This window comes from Phycodurus eques, chromosome 7, assembly GCF_024500275.1.
Source record: "Phycodurus eques isolate BA_2022a chromosome 7, UOR_Pequ_1.1, whole genome shotgun sequence".
In the NCBI taxonomy this organism is placed as follows: domain Eukaryota; kingdom Metazoa; phylum Chordata; class Actinopteri; order Syngnathiformes; family Syngnathidae; genus Phycodurus; species Phycodurus eques.
In genome coordinates this window covers 27076512-27095822 of record NC_084531.1, presented here as the reverse complement: position 1 = coordinate 27095822, position 19311 = coordinate 27076512, and the positions used below count along the sequence as shown (strand labels likewise).

Here is a 19311-nt window from a genome sequence, read left to right as displayed (position 1 = left end):
AAAGAAATACAAAAATGTTGTCTGAAATAGAAACTCAGAACACATAAAAATAATTGCTGTGTCGTTAGACTCCACTTAATTTGCTGAAATAAAAATGGGCAACCACTGCTTTTGGAACCACTACTGCTATCTGCTGGTCTGCAGAAACTTAGTTAACAAGTGTTTGTCAAAGAAGATGGCTAAAATGCTTAGAGAGCTAACAATGCTAAGACATCTACAACATATTCAAACAGTCGTGTGTAAGTCTGTTAATGAGCTTGTGTTAGCTTCCTGGTCTGGCGCAAAGCATCCAGTTGTAATTTGCTCGACACTCAGCGTCTGAGAAATGGACGCCAGCTTTTAAGTGCCAATAACAACGTTGCAGGTCGGCCGTAAACGGAACCGTGCCGTCTTGTGCGGTCATGTTCATTTATTGCAACACAAATATCATTTCCATTTCCTGTGCCATGTCTATAAAAAGACCATTTGTGTCCCACCATGCCATACATTAGCTCCATTCTTTTATGGTATTGATTTAAAGCAGCTAAGCAGAACAATCAGGGGAAAAAAAAAAGAAGTAGTATTTTTCAAAAGCTGGCTCTGTTGTCGCTTTGTTTGCGAGTCTTTGTGTTGGTTTGTTGGCAGGGTGTCTGAACCGTGGGCAGTTAGCAGCATGGCTGCAGTTTAAGACACTAAATGGCATCTGTTGAAGTGCAATTGTGTCTTCAATTAGAGTCACCTGTAGATTGGTGCTTCTCAACCTGGGGTTGTGGTGTATTACTACAGGGGGAAAAGAAGTCATTTTAAAAAGGTGTATTTTTTCATTCATATGCGTACCATCAAATATATATATATATATATATATATATATATATATATATATATTTAGAATAAAGATGTCCTTCCCAGAATAAAAGGCATGTTTTGATGAAAATAATGTTGTATTTTTGTTAAATACTTGTTAAAATATGACATACCTTTCTCATTATACTTTGACTTTCATATTAAGAAAACTACAACTTCATTCTCAAAGTATGCCTTTGTTCTTGTCAAGATTACAAAGTTTTTTTCTTGAGAAAACATTACTTATTCTCACAATTTTTCTTCAAATAAATATAACTTTGTAATCATAACATTATGACTTTTTTCTTTAAAATATACAACTTTTTTATGTCTACGGCATTTAGGGGTACACATGGTAGTTATGTTTAACCAGCGTTAGGATTTGAAGGGTTCCTTGGGGGAAAAAAAGTTCCCGTTAGGGGTCTCTGTACCCCATAGGTTTTGAGAACCCCTGTGCTAACACTTACAAAAGGTTTAATGGGGATCAAAGTTTGTGAGCCCAGAAAGACTTCAGTGTAATGGGGGTCCTTGGAAAAAGGTTGTTAGCCCTGGCCTTTATAGGAAATTAAGCTGAATTAATTTTCCATTCCCACCATGTTTATGTTTAATGTTTAAAACAAATAAAAAATTGTTCTACAGTCAAATCTGAATCCAGCTGTAGCGTGCCGAAAACAAAACAGATGATGATGATGATGATCGGTGCAATTGCAAAGCCATTAGGCGTCCAATTAAGGCATTGTCGGCATCAGTAGCTTAATGTCACGCCCATTATGAGAGTGTTATTTCCATGAGGCTTATGAGGTGTATTTAACGGAACAATAATCACTTTTTCTTCTCTTTGATTGCACTACGTTGTCAAGGTTGCATCTTTATCTCAGCTCTGTGGCATCTGTGGTCTTAAGTTAAAAGTGTTATTGACGTCAGTTATGTTTTTGAAAACGTAAAGCTCAATCTCTCTCTTGAGAATTAAAAATCGTGACTCTCTGGATGAATGTTGACTCTCCTTAATCGATTTTGTTCTTTTTTTCCCACCCCCTCTTTAAATGATATTTTTCTATTTACCCAATTCAATTTGAACGTGGTCTTGTCAGATAAATGCATTCCTTAAAATTAAATTCCAGCCGAATATCTGCCAGGCCGTAATGATTTTGTCTGTTTGTGATGCGTGTCCTCGATGGCTGTGATTTGACGTGTTGCTCGGAATGCGTAATTTGTGAAAAAGAAAATGCAATCGTCTCATACGTGCGTAGCTCACCAGTCTAAAAATGTAAAACCAATAAAAACAGTGAATCTTAATGTTGATAGTATTGCAAACTGCGCCTGTTTTTCTGGCCCTTACAATAGGCACAGCGATAGCATGTTAGCATTTGTGACTGTCATACAAGTGTAAAAATGGGTTATCCACTGTTCATGATGCGTAGTAGAAACAAACAGGCATAGGACGGCTCAGTTTGTTCAAGTAGCTAAAGGTGTTAAGGCAGTTAAGGAGCTAAGCCAGCTAAAACACGAAAAGATGTTGAAGTTTTTCCAAGACAGCAAAGATGCTAAGGCAGCCAAGATTACTGAGAAAGCTAAGACAGCTAAGGATGCTAAGAGAGCTAGCGCTACTAAAACAGCAACATTTGCAAAGGAAGCATGGGCTGCTCATGGACCGACCGGTAATGTGACAAAAGCTAATGTGTATGGCAACTAAGGGTTTTAAGGCAGCCAAGGTTGGCTAGGCAGCTAAGCATGCTAAAAGTGCTGATACAGCTAGGGCTGCTAAATCAGCTGATGTTGCTAAGAGAGCTCAAATTGCTAAGCAGCCAAAGATGCTAATACAGCTAAGTTTGCTAAGGAAGATAAGGTTGCTAAAGTAACTAACTTTCCAAGACAGCAGGGGATACTGAGCCTGTATAGGCGTTTGATGCTGTACATACAGTATATTGTACTTTATCACATTTATTAAACCATAAAAAAGTTTGTAGTTAAGGAAGAAGCGGGTTTCTAAACAGAGTTGACGTGATAGCTTGTGGATAATGTAAAAGCGTCTCGCTCTCTCATTCATCGGAACTGCCCAGCACCGTACGTACCTCTCGCGTAAATATTTGACGCAAGCTTCACTTTTTCATCCACAGGCAGGCATTCGAAATTATAAATATTTTTAAGTATTAATGTAAAACACAATATTTGATGATTTATATACTCCATTTATATGTTTTGAGGGCGGTGCAGCGGCCGTTCGGTGTCTCTCTCGCTTAAACCCGGAAATTTATTTTTAGCGTGAGTGAAAGCTTACGTGTATTTTGATCGCTACAAAACCAGTGACAGACCTGATCGGCCATTCATGAAAACAGTTACCGAACCACGCACACTGTGTGACAGTTCTGTCGGGTACGTTTGTTAGACAGCTAAGGATCTTAAGACAGCCAAGGTTGCTCAAAAGGCTAAATTTGCTATTGTGATGGTAATGTCTTTCATTCTCGCCGGTGTTTACAGTCCGCCTCGAGTTAAAACGAACGTCACGCTGCTAACGCTCGCTGAACAAAATTGAAAAAAAACACCCAGACTCACCCCTCATTATTTTCAGGGACTTTAACAAAGCTAAACTCAACCACGAACTCCCTAAATACAAAAATACAGCACATCGACTGTCCTACCAGAGAAAATAACATTTTAGACCACTGCTATAATACGCTAAATAACACATACCGTGCCTTACCTCGTGCAGCCCCGGGCTTGTCTGATCACTGCTTAATTCACTTAATACCGACGTACAGGCAAGAACCTAAATGCGCGCAGCCTACCGTGAAAACTGAAAAAGTGGGCCAATGAAGCAAAGATAGAACTTCAAAGCTGTTTAGACTGCACAAACTGTAGTGTCTTTGAAAATTCAGCTGGCAGCCTGGATGAATATACGGACACTGTCACATCCTATATCAGTTTTTGTGAAGATGTGTGTGTACCAACAAAATAATTTCACACATTCAATAACAACACGCCGTGGTTCACTGCCAAACTTAAGCAACTTTGCCAGGCTAAAGAGGACACATATCGAAGTGTAGACAGGGCCCTGTATAAACTAGAAACCAGCTGACTCAAGAAATTAACATTGAACTATGAAACTATGCAGTAAAGTTAGAAAAATAGTTCAGCACTAACGACTCGAAATCATTATGGCGTGCATTACAATCGCTAATCAATTACAAGCATCAATTCCCCAAGCTGAGAACAATAGCACACCAGCCAACAACTTGAACACCTTCTACTGCAGATTTGAAAAGGACACTTTCACACCCCACACCCACCCAGCCGCACCACCGACCACAATCACACCTCTGACTTCTGCGTTGACCATCCATGAACAGGATGTGAGACGCATCTTCAAACAACAAAAGATTAACAAAGCGACAGGCCCAGAGCATGTGTCCCCATCCTGCCTCAAAGTCTGCGTGGACCAGCTCGCTCGAGTCTTCGCACAGATCTTCAAGAGATCTCTGGAACTGTGCGAAGTACCATCCAATTTCCCCTGCAATTTGCCTACCGAGCAAACAGGTCCGCGGATGATGCAGTCAACATGGGACTGCACTTCATCCGAGAACACCTCGAGGGCGCGGGGACCTACACGAGGATCCTGTTCGTGGACTTCAGCTCAGCGTTCAACACCATCATCCCCGAACTCCTCTCATCCAAGCTTCTCCAGCTCAGCGTCTCGCCTGCCATCTGCCAGTGGATTTACGGGCAGGACACAGCAGGTGAAGCTGGGGGACACCACCTCATCTACACGCACCACCAGCACCGGGGCGCCCCATGGATGTGTCCTCTTCTCTCTCTACGTGAACGACTGCACCTCAACGCAACCGGCTGTCAAAACACATTAGCAGATTTGTACTGTGCAGAATAATGTGCTCGCGGGTACGGACGGTACTCCTGAGGCAGCAGTAGAACAGATTCCAACCTTCACTGATCTCAATCACCTTAGTAGCAACTGACCTACATGGCACATGTGAATAATTCACCTCAACCCTCTTATTTTTTCCCCCTTCAAGACTTATTGGGTCAAGCCCTGAAAATTATGACATGACCGTGACGGAAAATGACTGTGAAGTTGGCAGACGACGCCAGTCATCGGTCTCATCAAAGACGGTGACGAGTCTGCGTATCGACAGGAAGTGGAGCGGTTGGAGCTGTGGTGCGGCCAACCCAACCTGGAGCTGAACATGCTCAAGACTGTCGAGATGATTGTGGACTTCAGGAGGCATCCTTCACCACAGCTGCCCCTCACGCAGTCCAACTGCCTTGTGTCAACCGTCAAGACCTTCAAGTTCCTGGGAATTACAGTCTCTCAGAACCTGAAGTGGGAGTTCAACAACAACTCCATCCTCAAAAAGGATGTACTTCCTGCGGCTTTTGAGGAAGCACGGCTGTCACAGGCGCTGTTGAGGCAGTTCTACACAGCGGTCATCGAATCAGTCCTGTGTTCTTCCATCACAGTCTGGTTTGGTGCTGCTACAAAAAAGGAGAAACTCCGACTGCAACGGACAATCAAAACTGCTGAAAAGATTGTCTGTACCACCCTACCCACCCTTGAGGACTTGCATACTGCCAGAACTAAGACAAAAGCATGCAAAATCCTCTTGGACCCTCCACATCCTGGTCACCAGCTCTTCCAGCTCCTTCCCTCAGGTAGGTGCTACCAAACAATGCAAACTAAAACTGCATACATTTCTTGAAGTCTCGGCGCCCTTTGCACAGTGGTCTTTGCACCGGACTATTGCTCTATTAGTCATTCAAACTGCTCTCATTGCTAGAGAACTCTACATCTATTTGCACAATTGACAAAAAAAATTAAAATATAAATTGTACCGGGATTACCAGATTACTAGCAACCTTTTATTGCTCAGTGACTGCTTTTCTCAATGTCTTTGTCTCAAAAGTATTCGCTGTCGTACTAGAGCGGCTCCAACTACCGGAGACAAATTCCTTGAGTGTTTTTGACATACTTGGCAAAATAAAGATTATTCTGATTAACGTTAAGATAATAATAATGCTAATGTTTCAAAGACAACTAAGGCTGCTAAAACTGCTAAACCACTATGTGTGCTCAGGAACTGGAGATTGCTGAGGTAGCTAAGACAGCTAAGGATGCTAAGAACCCAGCTTCAACAACACTAAAGAAAAAAACAGAAATAACAGTATTGTGTTTTTGTGTCATATAATTTCTAGACTTTTATAAATAAACAAACTTACTTACAAAGTGTAGTAAAGACTATTTGCTGTATTACATTGTGAGCAGGTTCCTTTCCTTTTTGTATTTAATTGGCACGCTGGTCAACTTTTGTTTCTGCCCAAGGCGATGGGCAGAAACACAAATGATTCATCAATCAATATGTTTGGAAAAACAAAGTTAATGAGTGGGACATGTTGTATCACAGCTACTTACTTGGAGTGTTGTAAAACAAAAAGGAACCGTAGCTTTTGTGTTGCTCGGGCCGGCTTCACATGCTGCGACGATGGTGGAAAAAATAGCTCAGTCCATAAATGTATAAAACCAAAAGAAATAAATGTTTCACTGAAAGACATGAAATTAGGTGGGCATGGCACAAGGCGGCCATATTGGGCAGATTCCAGGGCTCATAATTTGACGAACTCCAACTTGTGATTTTGCCCAAATGAGTCCCATTCGGAAGCAACTATCTTTGACAAATGGAGACACAAAATTGCAAATTTTTTTTTATGTGTGAATCATGAAAAAATGTATGCATTTTTAGAGCTATCAAAGAGGACTCAGCAAAACTCACACAGTTGCACCTGCTCAAAAGTGAGACAAATGGCAGCCCCTAACACCAGTTTCACCAAATGACTGGAAATTTGGTTGGATATGGCCATCATAACAGAATGAAAAAGTCTGAAGTACCCATGTTCTAAATTGAACAGGATGTTGGTTTGAAGCAGCCATTTTGGGTAAATTCCAGAGCTTTGACAAACTCCTGCTAGGGAATTCGTCCAAGTGAGCCCCAATCAGATGTAGGTGTCCGTTCCATTGTTCTTGTGTTCACTGAGGAATGGATAAAGAGCTTATTTTTCAAATGGAGTATGCTCATTTGTTTATGTCACGTTACCAGACGCATTAAACAAGCACACACCACAAATGGCTGTTATATAATTAAAATGTTTTTACTTCATGGAATTTATTTTTATTTTTTTTACTTGAAAAAGCAACACTTTGCTGTCTGTTGCCACTTGCTAATGAGACATGTAATGAGTCGTTCTGGCAGGAAGTTGCGCCTCACGCCGCACTATCATTATCGTTTACCAGCTAGCATGTTGGTCCCACTAAAGAGCTCGCTAAAGCGTTTACTTCAGACCTTTAATGTGCCGCTTGTTTGCTCATTGCTTGCTGAAGCTGTCAGGAACTAATCGGCCCACTTGATGCTAAGTGAATGATGGGAAGCGAGAGGTGGCCGTCTTCGAGCTTTTTCTGGGGCTCTTGTTCAAGCTGAAACGCCACCGAGGTTGATTCAGCGTTGAGTAGTGGTTCTCAAACTTGGGTGCAGCGAACCCCGGGGTCCGCAAAATCTTTGCAATGCATTATTTTGTAACATTTGTGTATACCTGTATGGGGATCGGCACGCCAATAAAACAAACATACTGAACTGATTACAAATATATCAGAATTCAATCCAATAAAATTTGTTCAAGTTACTTTCTGTTAAACGGGTCACTGAATATGTAGTTTGAAGCATTAAAAAGATACTTCCCATGGCATTTAGGGGCGCACAGGGTAGTTATGTTATTTAGTCATGTTAATAATTTTCAGGCTTTTCTTGGAAAAAAAATTCTCCCTGTAAATTGTCCCTTGAAGTTTGAAAACCCCTGGATTACAGCGCACACAGTAACAGTTTTTTTATTTTATTGCAGGCAAAGTTTGATGAAGGCTGTACCGTGATGCCTCCTCAAGAGGCTTCGTGGGAATTTGCTGCTTGCGCACGGCTCGGCCCTGTCATGCTAATGTGGCTAATTGTTTCCTAATTAGATGTGAATCAATGAGTTGCATTGTAATACTCTTGCGGGACGCTTGCGGAGCCGTGATGGATGGAGGCCCAGTCAGCAGAAACGCAAAGCCAGACCGCTGCGATGCCTTTGTTTGTCTCAGTCTGTTAGTGTTGAAATATCTTTAATAATATCTAGGAGACCTGGATACCTTGTTGCAAGAAGAAAAAAACAACCATTAAGCAAATGCAGTATCAGTTGTTCCAATCCTTCGCTGTGCTTCTCTTTTATGCAACACTGACTATTATTGTTTTCTCTTATCCCACGAAGATGGTTTTGTCTGACTTTGCCATCCTCTGATTTAATCGAACAAGAACTATCGCTCCAACCACAAACATACCCAACAATCTAATCAGTCATTAGTCAGTATTAAGCAAGTCACATGTATGAGACTTACAAATGTACAGAAAACTATGATTGTATACATTTTCCGTCACGGTCATGTCATAATTTTCAGGGCCTGACCCAATAAGTCTTGAAGGGGGAAAAAAATAAGAGGTTTGGGGTGAATTATTCACATGTGCCATGTAGGTCAGTTGCTACTAAGGTGGTTGAGATCAGTGAAGGTTGGAATCTGTTCTACTGCTGCCTCAGGAGGACGTCCGTACCCGCGAGCACATTATTCTGCACAGTACACATCTGCTAATGTGTTTTATTGCCAAAGGAGGTTCTAGGTTTGAATCTGTGTCATCTGGGGTATTTGAGTGTGGAGTTTGTATGTTCTTACTCTACTTGCCTGTGGTTCTGTCTGGGTTCTCCAGCTTCCTCACACAGTCCAGAAACATGGTCAATCGGTATATAGATATATTTTTTTGACTTTTATGTGTAATACATTTTAATTGATGAGTTCACAAACCCATCAAGTATTTATGACCCAAAAATACGAACTGTTAATGCAAAGTGTTAAAAGTATAGGGTTTTGGTTATACACAGTGAAGTTTATGCTTGAGAGCCATGTGTGAGCGGAAATGATTGACACCCCCTTAATGGTGTTTTTTCTCATCTTAAACCAAAGTCAGAAACGACTTCTTCTTCTTTCTCAAAGTTATTCATGTCTTGTTCTTTTCGGAATTTTGGTTGCTTAAAACACATTCACTGCCATTGACAGCTTTAGAAGTCAAATATCCATGTTAACTGGGAAGGCGGGCAGTGAATGGGTTTTAATTTGGATTTCTTTTCCCGATCCAGATTCAGCAGTTTCACATTTTGCGAACATGAGTGGACTTACAAACACGTCTGAAGAAATCACACCTGAAATGACACCATTTTAGGGTCATGGTAGCTAAATCATAGATTTTTCAAAGACAAAAACTAAATTTCAATCATGGAGACTGGAAAGATTGGTGACACAGAAATTGTGAAAACAATTTTCGTCAGTGCATGTATATGGTTAGAGAGGACCAAGTTCTCAAACCCATCATTAGGTTTTGCGATTAGATTAATTAAAGTGTTGAAGTACAGGGTTGTGTTTATGCAGAGTGAAGTTTTTTTAAAAAGGATGTTCCACCGGAAATTGTCTTTTTATCCATTCGACACCCCCTGAAGGTGTTTTCACACGTGCTAAAGCAAAATCAGGCATGACTTCTCCTATATCAAAGTCATGTCTTGTTCTTCTCAGCTGGAGTGAGGTGGCGGAGACCAAGGTGGAGGTGTCGATGTTTGGTTATCAAGTGTCATTTAAGTCCTGCATTAGTGTGTGTGTGATGTTTGGGTGTGTTTCCCAGCCAGCCACCCACCCACCCCTCCACCACCATGTGTTGTCTCTGTTTGTGGTCCACAGGTCCTACGCTGCTTTGTTCCTCCGCCTCCTCCTCCCCTGTCGAGCAGCTCCCGTACCCTCCCCCTTGCATTGCGGCCAATCAGAGCCAGGGGGGGTTGCTAGGTAACAGTGCAGCTCAGCCAGCCCGGGACTCTGACTCGGAGGATGAGTCTGGCCCCGATTCATTCTTAGTTAAAGCTGGCTCGGGGAACCTGTACGCTGCAGCTGCTGACGGTGAGTCGTCTCTCAACTCTACTTGCCTTCTGGAGGCCTAGCCTCACCGTGATCCCTCGCTCCCGGACACGTTGTGTGTTGTAGGTCCTGCAGACGCCTTTCGGTGAAAACATCGGCCTTCGTTTTTTTTTTTTTTCATGTCTGCAAGAGAGAGTAGAAAGTTGAGAACGAGTCGATACACAGCCTCGGGAAACGTGGGCAAGCACAGTCTGCAGAGTCCAGATGTTGCTTTCAAAGAGATGGACCCTGATTTGGATTCAACGGGAGGGATTTGTTGCACTTGGCAGCAGGGTGCGTGAGTGGTGAGGACATCCGCCTCACAGTTCGGAGGTTAAGGGTTCGAATCTCTGCTCCGGCCTTGGAGTTTTCATAATGCCCCGACCTTGCGTGGGTTTCCTCCAGGTACCCGGGTTTCCTCCCACACCCCAAAAACATGCATGTTAGCTTCATTAAAAAGTAAATGAATTGTCCATAAGTGTGAATGTGAGTGTGATTGGTTGTTTCGATATATGCGCCCTGACAATGGCTGGCGACCAGTCCAGGGTGTACACCGCCGCTAGCCCAAAGTCAGCTGGGGTAGACTCCAGCTCCCTAATGACGACAAGCACTATAGAAAAGGGATGGATTGATATATTTGTCACACATTTACCTTGTATTTTCACTCCGCGTTCATCTTCGGACCCTCACATTAAATACCTCAACAACGGAAATGGTGCAAAGTGTTAAAGCTGGTCGCTGAAAGGCATTACTTTAATTAACAAGTCAAACGCAGCCCTCTCGAGCTAGATTAATGCTTCCGAAACTCTCCAGCGCGATGCGTCGTTGATATGCGTCAGCTCCTTGCCAAAGACGTCAGCGGCTGATTCGTGCACCTGACGGGCTGAGCGGCGTTCTCGCTCCGAAAAAGTGCAAACGTGCGTGTCACAAGATGGCAAGAAACATGCACTCTTACATTTACTACTAATGCTGATGATGTTGCCAGACAGCTGTGATGAGAATGACTTGCCTTTTTTGATGAGTGTGGGCCTCAATATGCCTGAAAAGTCAAAAATATTCTGATTCCTGATGATAATGTATGGATTTTAGAGGTCCCGAAAAGTAGCACCTCCTGGAAAGAAGAAAAGATCCGCTCCCGACATCAATTTCTTTGATTGCTACGAAATTGGGTTTACGTTTTTCTTAAACAAGACGCGTGGAAAAGTTTCAAGGGCCCATGCATTAAATTGAATAGGAAGTCGGCCATTTTGGTATGAAGTAGCCATTTTGGGGGCGAATTCCAGGGTTCTTACTTTGACATACTCTTAATAGGAAATTCGTCCAAATGAGTCCCACTTAGAAGCAAGTTCACTTGATAGATGGGCAGAACTCACTCACTAGCGCCCCCTGGAAAGTCTGGAAAATATTAGCCCCAGACACCAGTTTCGCCAATTGTCACGAAATTAGGTGCACGTCTATCATAACACGATGCACGAAAAACTCTCAAGGACCCACACCCAAAATTGAACAGGAATCGGCCATTTTGGCTTGAATCGGCAATTTTGGTTGAATTCCAGGGAGTTTGCCAAAGTGATCCCCGATTGAAAGCAGGTTCCCTGGACAGAGGGACGACGTTAAATTGCCAAACTTTTTTTTGCCTACGCCATCTAATGTGAGTGGAGCATGGCATCGATCTTTGATCATTTTTAGCATTTGCCATGAAAAAGTGAGGCTCGCGAGGGCCCAGTCATCGCTGGTTGCAGCTTTAATGTTGTTGTTGTTTGATACTAGGTTCCAACTGTCACATATTTTACTCCAATAGGTGGGCCACTGCCTCACTTGGCTCCAAAGCAAGCAGTCTGTATTGACATAAAATTTTATTTGTGCCAGTATAGTCAATAACTGATGAACGTCAAGCAAAACTTAATTTCTCATTCACGATATGCTTAAATCTTAGTGGAATCTTGGAATTTTAATTTATGATTTATTACTTATTATTACTTTATTATTAGCCCTTGAATTCCACAAAAGATGCATTTATTCTTTAAAAAATAGGACTTTATTCTTGAAAAAAAATCCTTTTGTTCAAGGGGAAAATAAATATTTCTGCAATGATGTCAGATTGATATGATGATATGCCACAATCATATCAGAGTTTTTAATTGGTCCTAAGATAGGATAGGGGTAATTAATTTAGAATGTTTGTTTTATTGGAATGTATGTCCCCATATTTAGCTACGCTTTTTTTTTTTAATTTTTTTTTTAATAAAATGATACAACATACCTAATAATTTATAGTAAAAGATTTTGAGGACCCCCAAGTTACAGCTTGCGGACGCCCTGGGTCCCTGAACCCCAGTGTGAGAAGCACATTTTAAGGTTTATATATAGATCTTAAAAATATATATTAGGCCACCTGTCAGAAAAACAAGAAGCTTAAACACAGATTCTTTCCATTTCAGTCCCCCATTGACAACTCCCTCCTCCTGATACCACAAAATGAAACGCTTTTAATAGTTGATCGGGCTCCCAAAGGCTCAAATTACATCAAACTCCTAAAGTGTCCCAGCTGCCCGCCTGCTCGAGGAGGAAAAAAGAGAACCCCCCCCACCCCCCAACGGAGCGAGTTATTAATCCCGCCGTAAATCTCTTCCTTAATTCCTCAAGAGGTGATTTGGTGGTCATCTCGCCGTGACGAGGCGATCCAGGAGGGGACGGGGTTGGCGATGGTGGACTTGATGCTCTCTTCCACGGCAGATTGCCCTCCTAACAATAGCCGCTTTGCATAGCTATAAAGCAGTCGTCTTAGCCTCTGGGCTATCAGGAGGGGGACAGCAGCCGAGGAACGACGAGGACTTCTTCATTTCCACCTTTAGTTCCACATTCCTTTTTAGATGCCAACAGCTAGCACGTCATGCTAAATGCGCTTTGCTTTCAGGGTGAATACAAACAATGGTTCACGGGCAGCAAAGAGTTAATTACAATCACAAAGGAAATCGGAGAAGCCCCCAGCATTGTTTTTCTTTTACAGCCACGCAACTCATTAAGCCAGCTAAAAGTTGCTGCATTGCACAAACATCACTTGACGGAGCAATTACAGTGAAATTACGCATCGAAGCGATTGAATCAAATGTTGCAATCGTGTTATGATTATAATTGTATTTTTTATTTTTGTTATTTTTTAATGAACTGCCTTAACAAGAAGTGTATGTTTAGGATTCGTTTTTGCAAAGAAGACAATACATATTGTGCCATTGTTACACCACCTAATACTTCAGTCAAAACTGAACATTATTAGGATCTGAGCATGCATGAATACCAAAAATGTTTTTCTTTGTTGTTGTTGTTTCTATGTAGTTATTTTCCATTCTTTCCAGTTTCATGTAGCTGCATGAAATTCGAAAGGCAAGAATGGCCCCTATATAAAATTCTAAGGAATCCATGCCGTAAAACAAGTAAACTGCAATTTTTCTCTGAAGTGTCCATTTTAGGGTAATTTTGGCCAGTTCTATTAAGGACTTGAAAGACAAAGTTGACTTAAGAGATTTTGTCCAACTGCTGCTACCAATGTTGAATTCTGTGTAGAAGAAAGTACATGCTTTACCATTTTTTTTTATACCACCTACTACCTGTCTGACCGTGCCTCGATCCAACCTTTGCGGATTACAAAGACCGAGATGACTGAGAATTGAATCGACATAAAGTAAAAACACGATTTTGAGCCAGCATGTTGGTATTTTATATTGATATTGTTACAGTCAGTTAAAATTGACTAATATGTCAGTTATGCTATTAGGCTAACTATCCTTTTTATGTATTTTTGTTTGGTGGTGTGCTGTGAGATTTTACTGATGTAAAAAAAGTGTCTTGGATCAATAAAGGTTGGAAAACATTACATACTGTGTACCTAAGGTTGTGTCCAGTGAATGTTTTGATAGAAAGGGACGCTAAAAAGCTCCTGTGGCATCTCTCAGGTGTTTTTATGGTGCACCAACGGGCGATTAAAAAGCCAGGCAAGAGCAGGGGTAAATTATTTTGCATTATTCGTTTTTAATTGTCAGTAAACAAGCTCACAGTCTGTGTGCTGCACTGCGGAGCAGGTGGCTTTTTATCGCATTGCATCACATTTGCCTGGGGTCATTTCGGAGCCCACATGCAGGATTTAAGTGTTCCGCAGGATTTTCGAGGTAACTAAATAGAAGCCTGGAAGGATGTAGTGTGGGTTTTCTTTTTTTCCCCTCCTTGGTTTCGTTGGGAGAAACCCACATGTCTGCAAGGGTGATGAGGCCCGCTCGCTGGAGCCTGCAGTCCCTTTTGTGCCGCGTGCGTTTCTCGATGGCCGTGGGTTTTCTGCGAGCCGCTTCCTTCCCGGGGAGGCTGCCAGCGGGAGCCCGCGGCCGCCACATCTGAAACACGCCGACCTCCCGCGATTAGCATCTCTTAATGCCCGGCGGCAGGGGGTCCGTGCCAGTGTGGACTCTCAATGGGGCTGTTGGAGGAAGAAAAAAAAATCAAACAAAAAAAGGGGCTCGGCCGCCCTCCAGCAGCTCACACCTGACCGCGCCGGAATGCTGAGCCGTGCATGCTCAAGGCCTGAGGGGGATTGGGGGTGGAGGGGGGTGGCAATGCAAGAGTATTCAACTAAGCTCTCAAACTGCTGCATCATCCCCCCCCCTTGTACATGCAAGGGTGAGGCAAATGTGCGTTTTAGGAGGTCGTCCCTGAAAGCTGAGGTTCATGCTCAACTCATTTTGGGTACAGATCTCAAATTCTTATCCCCCCCCACATTCAAATATGGATTACAATCCAAATCTGTGTCTCCATAAAAATGCATTCCCCAAGCACATACCAAAGCAACAGGAGGTAGCCACGTCAGCCAATCAGAAGCCAGAAGAAAGACATTTTACGAAAGGCACCATAGCAACAATGACAAATGGATAAAAAAGGCAAGTGATGTGGACTCACAACAAAAATGGAGTTTACTGTTTAAACCCAGCACTTTGTTGCCAGCCAATGAAAACCACATCATCAAAAAAAAACCAACAGCTTTTTTTATTATAAATATGAAAAATATACAGTCTTCCACACTGCATTTGTAAAAAAATTTTTTTTTAAAGAAACAGGTAATTGTATTTTTTGTTTGTTTCCATCCATCCATCCATCCATTTTCTACCGCTTATCCGGGTCGGGTCGCGGGGGCAGTAGCTTTAGCAGGGTCGCCCAGACTTCCCTCTCCCCAGCCACTTCATCCAGCTCTTTCGGAGGGATCCCGAGGCGTTCCCGGGCCAGCCGAAGGACGTAGTCTCTCCAGCGTGTCCTGGGTCGTCCCCGGGGTCGTCCCCGGGGTCTCCGTGCCCGGAACACCTCACCAGGGAGGCGTCCGGGAGGCATCCGAATCAGATGCCCCAGCCACCTCATCTGGCTCCTCTCAATGCGGAGGAGCAACGGCTCTACTCTGAGATCCTCCCGGATGACCGAGCTTCTCACCCTATCTCTAAGGGAGAGCCCGGACACCCTGCGGAGGAAACTCATTTCGGCCGCTTGTATTCGGGATCTCGTTCTTTCGGTCACGACCCACAGCTCATGACCATAGGTGAGGGTAGGAACGAAGATCGACCGGTAAATTGAGAGTTTCGCCTTTCGGTTTAGCTCCTTCTTTACCACAACGGATTTTTCTGTCTGTGCCTAGAAATTCTGTCTGTGCCTAGAAATTCTATCCATAAAACTTATGAACAGAATCGGCGACAAAGGGCAGCCTTGGCGGAGTCCAACCCTCACCGGGAACGAGTCCGACTTACTGCCGGATATGCGGATCAAACTCTGACTGCGGTCGTACAGGGACCGAACAGCCCCATTTTACTTATTTTTCAAGAACTGTGTTGTGTGGTATGGTTTTTATACATAAACTGTATATAATTTCCTAATATTTTCATTGTAGGTTTGTGTATCTATTTTTTTTATTTTTGCAAGATATTTTCAAAGATAATTGTATTGAACTTTTTTATTGTATATAATTCTTTTCAAATATTTTCAAGAGCTCACCTCAGAAGATAATGGAGCATGCTGTGATGTCATCAAAACGAGACACATTTTTCAGTATTCACACTAGCTGATTACCACCCAAAACGTCAGTTTTCAGTGACCAAAAATGCAGTTTCTGTATGGAAAGTCCAAAAAAAAAAATGACTATGTTGTTTTGTTAAGTAGACATGTCTTAAATAAGAATATGATGTCGTTTAGTTGGAGTCACGGCTTCCAAGGCAGGCTATTTCGCTTGATGTCATCTTGTTGTCAGCGGAGTGCAGGCGGCAGACAATTTGTCCGCTTCCATTCTTGTCGCGTGGCTAATGCCCTTTGCATAGTGACATATCATCTTTTTTTTTTTTTTTTTTTTTTTTTTTTTTGCTGACACAAATTGAGATGCATCACGTCCATCGCATGATGATTGCGGACCATCTGTGTCCTTCCCCGCCCCCTATAACAAAATCTCCGCGCCCTCCCTGATGGATGCGCGGCAGACGGACGTAGAGAAAGCTACGCACATAACCACTCGTCTTGTTTGGACGGTGACGGGAAATCCATGGGATCTCGGGAGAGGAGCGGCGGGCATCTGCTCGCGGCGGTCCTAATGGCTCAGGATAGCGAGGAAAAGCTCAATTTATAGATAACAATAAAATGAAGCCCTGTTTATCCTGGAGGATGGACGGATAGAGTTACCCCTCCCACACACTCCGAACACATTTAAACTTCTTAAAACACGTTATTTTTCTTTGCACCCGTTCTCACTCTGTCGCTCTCAAAAAATGAGAGACCGTCCTATAACAACAATTCGAGTAAATGAAAAGACTTGTTCGCACGGTTCTCCAAATAAGAGGCAACGAGTGCTTTTATTTGTCACGGCCAGTTGAAGTTTACTGTAAAACACCAACAACACTACTACTATTACTACTGACTAATTATAATACTAGTACTACTACCACCGCCACCCCAGCAACCACGACAACCACCATTACCACCAGCACCACTACTCCTATGACTATTACCATTACTAATTCGACTACCACTGCTACTAGTAATGCTACTACTACTGTTACCACTACCATTACAACTTATACCGCCTCCTCTACGACTACTACTACTACCACCATGACCACTACTACTTCTACCACCACCCCAACTACCATCACTACCACTACTGTACTACCACTACCACTCCTACCACAACACTACTACCACCACCACTACAACAATAACAACCACCACCAACACCACTACTACTACCACCACCACGACCAGCACCACCACTACAACTTCTACCACCAGCCCTCCTACCACTACTGCTTCTACACCCCCACCACCACCATTACTACTAGCATACTACAACTAATACTATTACTAGCATTGCTAATACCACTACCGCTATGACTTATACTACTAGTACTACCACCACCATCAGTACAACTTCTCCCACCACCCCTCCTACGACAACTACGACTTCCACAACACCCCTAACACCACCAACCACCATGACCACAAGCACGACTACAACTACCGTATTTTCGCGACCATAAGGCGCACCACATTAAAAGGCGCAGTCTCAGTTACGGGGTCTATTTCTGTATTTAACACATACATAAGGCGCACCGTATTATTGGGCGCAGGCATGGTAAAACATACGCTAGCTTAAAACATACGGTAGCCTGCATGCACGCTAAAAGGCAGCGGGAGCAAAACTGAGTTCAGTTGTACTTTATTGAAGTATTTAACAATGTAAACAGCGAGTTCGGTTGTACTTTATTGAAGTATTTAACAATGTACTCACGTTATTTTTTGATCAATCCTCATCCACAAATCCGTCAAAGTCCTCATATTCTGTATCCGAAATGAACAGCTGGGCAAGTTCTCCATCAGACATGCCGGGTTCCCTCTCGTCATTGTCGCAGTCAGTCTCGTTGCCGGGGGGCTGTTCAGCAATGATGCCGGCTTTTGCGAAAGCTCGGACAATAGTCAAAGCAAATACCTTAGCGCAGGCATCCACAATCCATTCACATATGGTGGCGTAACTTGACCGGCGCTGCCTCCTAGTCTTCGTAAAGCTGTGTTCGCCATCTGTCATCCACCGCTCTCACTTTGTGCGCCCTGTTTACACCGATGTCCAGCGGTTGGAGTCCCTTCGTCAAGCCTCCCGGAATGACAGCAAGCTCCGAGTTCATTTGCTGCACTTGGTTTTTCACAGCGGCTGTGAGATGGGCACGCATAGAGTCACAGATCAACAGGGACGGTGACGCGTGGAAAAAAAAAACATCCGGCCTCTTTACGTACACCTCACTCAGGCATCCTCTCATTTTTTTCTCGTCCATCCAGCCACGCTGTCCTCAGTCACGTCCGTCTTTCCTCTATATAAGCAGCGTGTCGGCAGGAAATGCTCCCAGTCAGTCAAGCGGCGCGCTCATCAAAGTCACACAACAACATTTACAGATTTTGGAACTCGTTGCGGCGGCACGGTGGCCGACTGGTTAGAGCGTCAGCCTCACAGTTCTGAGGTGCGGGGTTCAATCCCCGTCCCCGCCTGTGTGGAGTTTGCATGTTCTCCCCGTGCCTGCGTGGGTTTTCTCCGGGCACTCCTGGTTTCCTCCCACATCCCAAAAACATGCATTAATTGGCGACTCTAAATTGCCCGTAGGCATGACTGTGAGTGCGAATGGTTGTTTGTTTCCATGTGCCCTGCGATTGGCTGGCAACCAGTTCAGGGTGTACCCCGCCTCCTGCCCGATGACAGCTGGGATAGGCTCCAGCGCTGCCCGCGACCCTAGTGAGGAGAAGCGGCTCAGAAAACGGATGGATGGATGGAACTCATTGCACACATAAAGCGCGCCGCATTTTAAGGCGCACCGTCCATTTTGGAGAAAATGTAAGACTTTTAAGTGCGCCTCATGGTTGTGAGAATACGCTACTACTATTTCCCACATGACTAAAATTACTACCGCGATCAAGTTCAGGTTACTTTATCGGTCTCTACCAGGGAGAAATTGCAAGCTGCATCATATTAATGAAATATGGAAACAACGCATACAGTAGCACAAACCTACAAGAGTGGGAAAAATCACTGGATGCTCCCACTCAAACACTGCCGCACTTGCCACCTCCTTACCACCTCCCAATATCATAGCATCGCCAGCACCACAACAAACAAACTGATCTCTGCAAAACATGTTTTTTTTTTTTGCTGTTGTTCTGAATCCTTATAATGCAGTTTTTCTTGATTTGCACCTCATATGGTCTACGGAGTTAGCCCCCTGGAAGCGGGTTGTTATTTGTGACATATCCAGCACTACAATTAGTAAGCAGGCGAGCTCAGCGGTAGAGCCACTATGTGTTTGTTCGCTGTCCACTACCTGTTTGCTAGTTCTCCGACGAGTCTGGGAGAGACGGCTGCTGTTCCCGTGCGGAGCTTCCCCGCTGACTCGTCTAATGGTGCAGGAAAGAAC

At 43.5% G+C, this 19311-nt stretch overlaps 1 protein-coding gene across 1 annotated transcript in view; it reads left to right on the top strand.

The window, feature by feature from the left end:
• Nucleotides 1–19311, top strand: part of tenm4 (teneurin transmembrane protein 4) — a 193417-nt gene that overhangs the window by 57049 nt on the left and 117057 nt on the right. Inside the window, 1 exon segment of the mRNA XM_061680943.1 lies at nucleotides 9635–9847. Within this exon segment, the coding sequence (XP_061536927.1) occupies nucleotides 9635–9847 (213 nt within the window).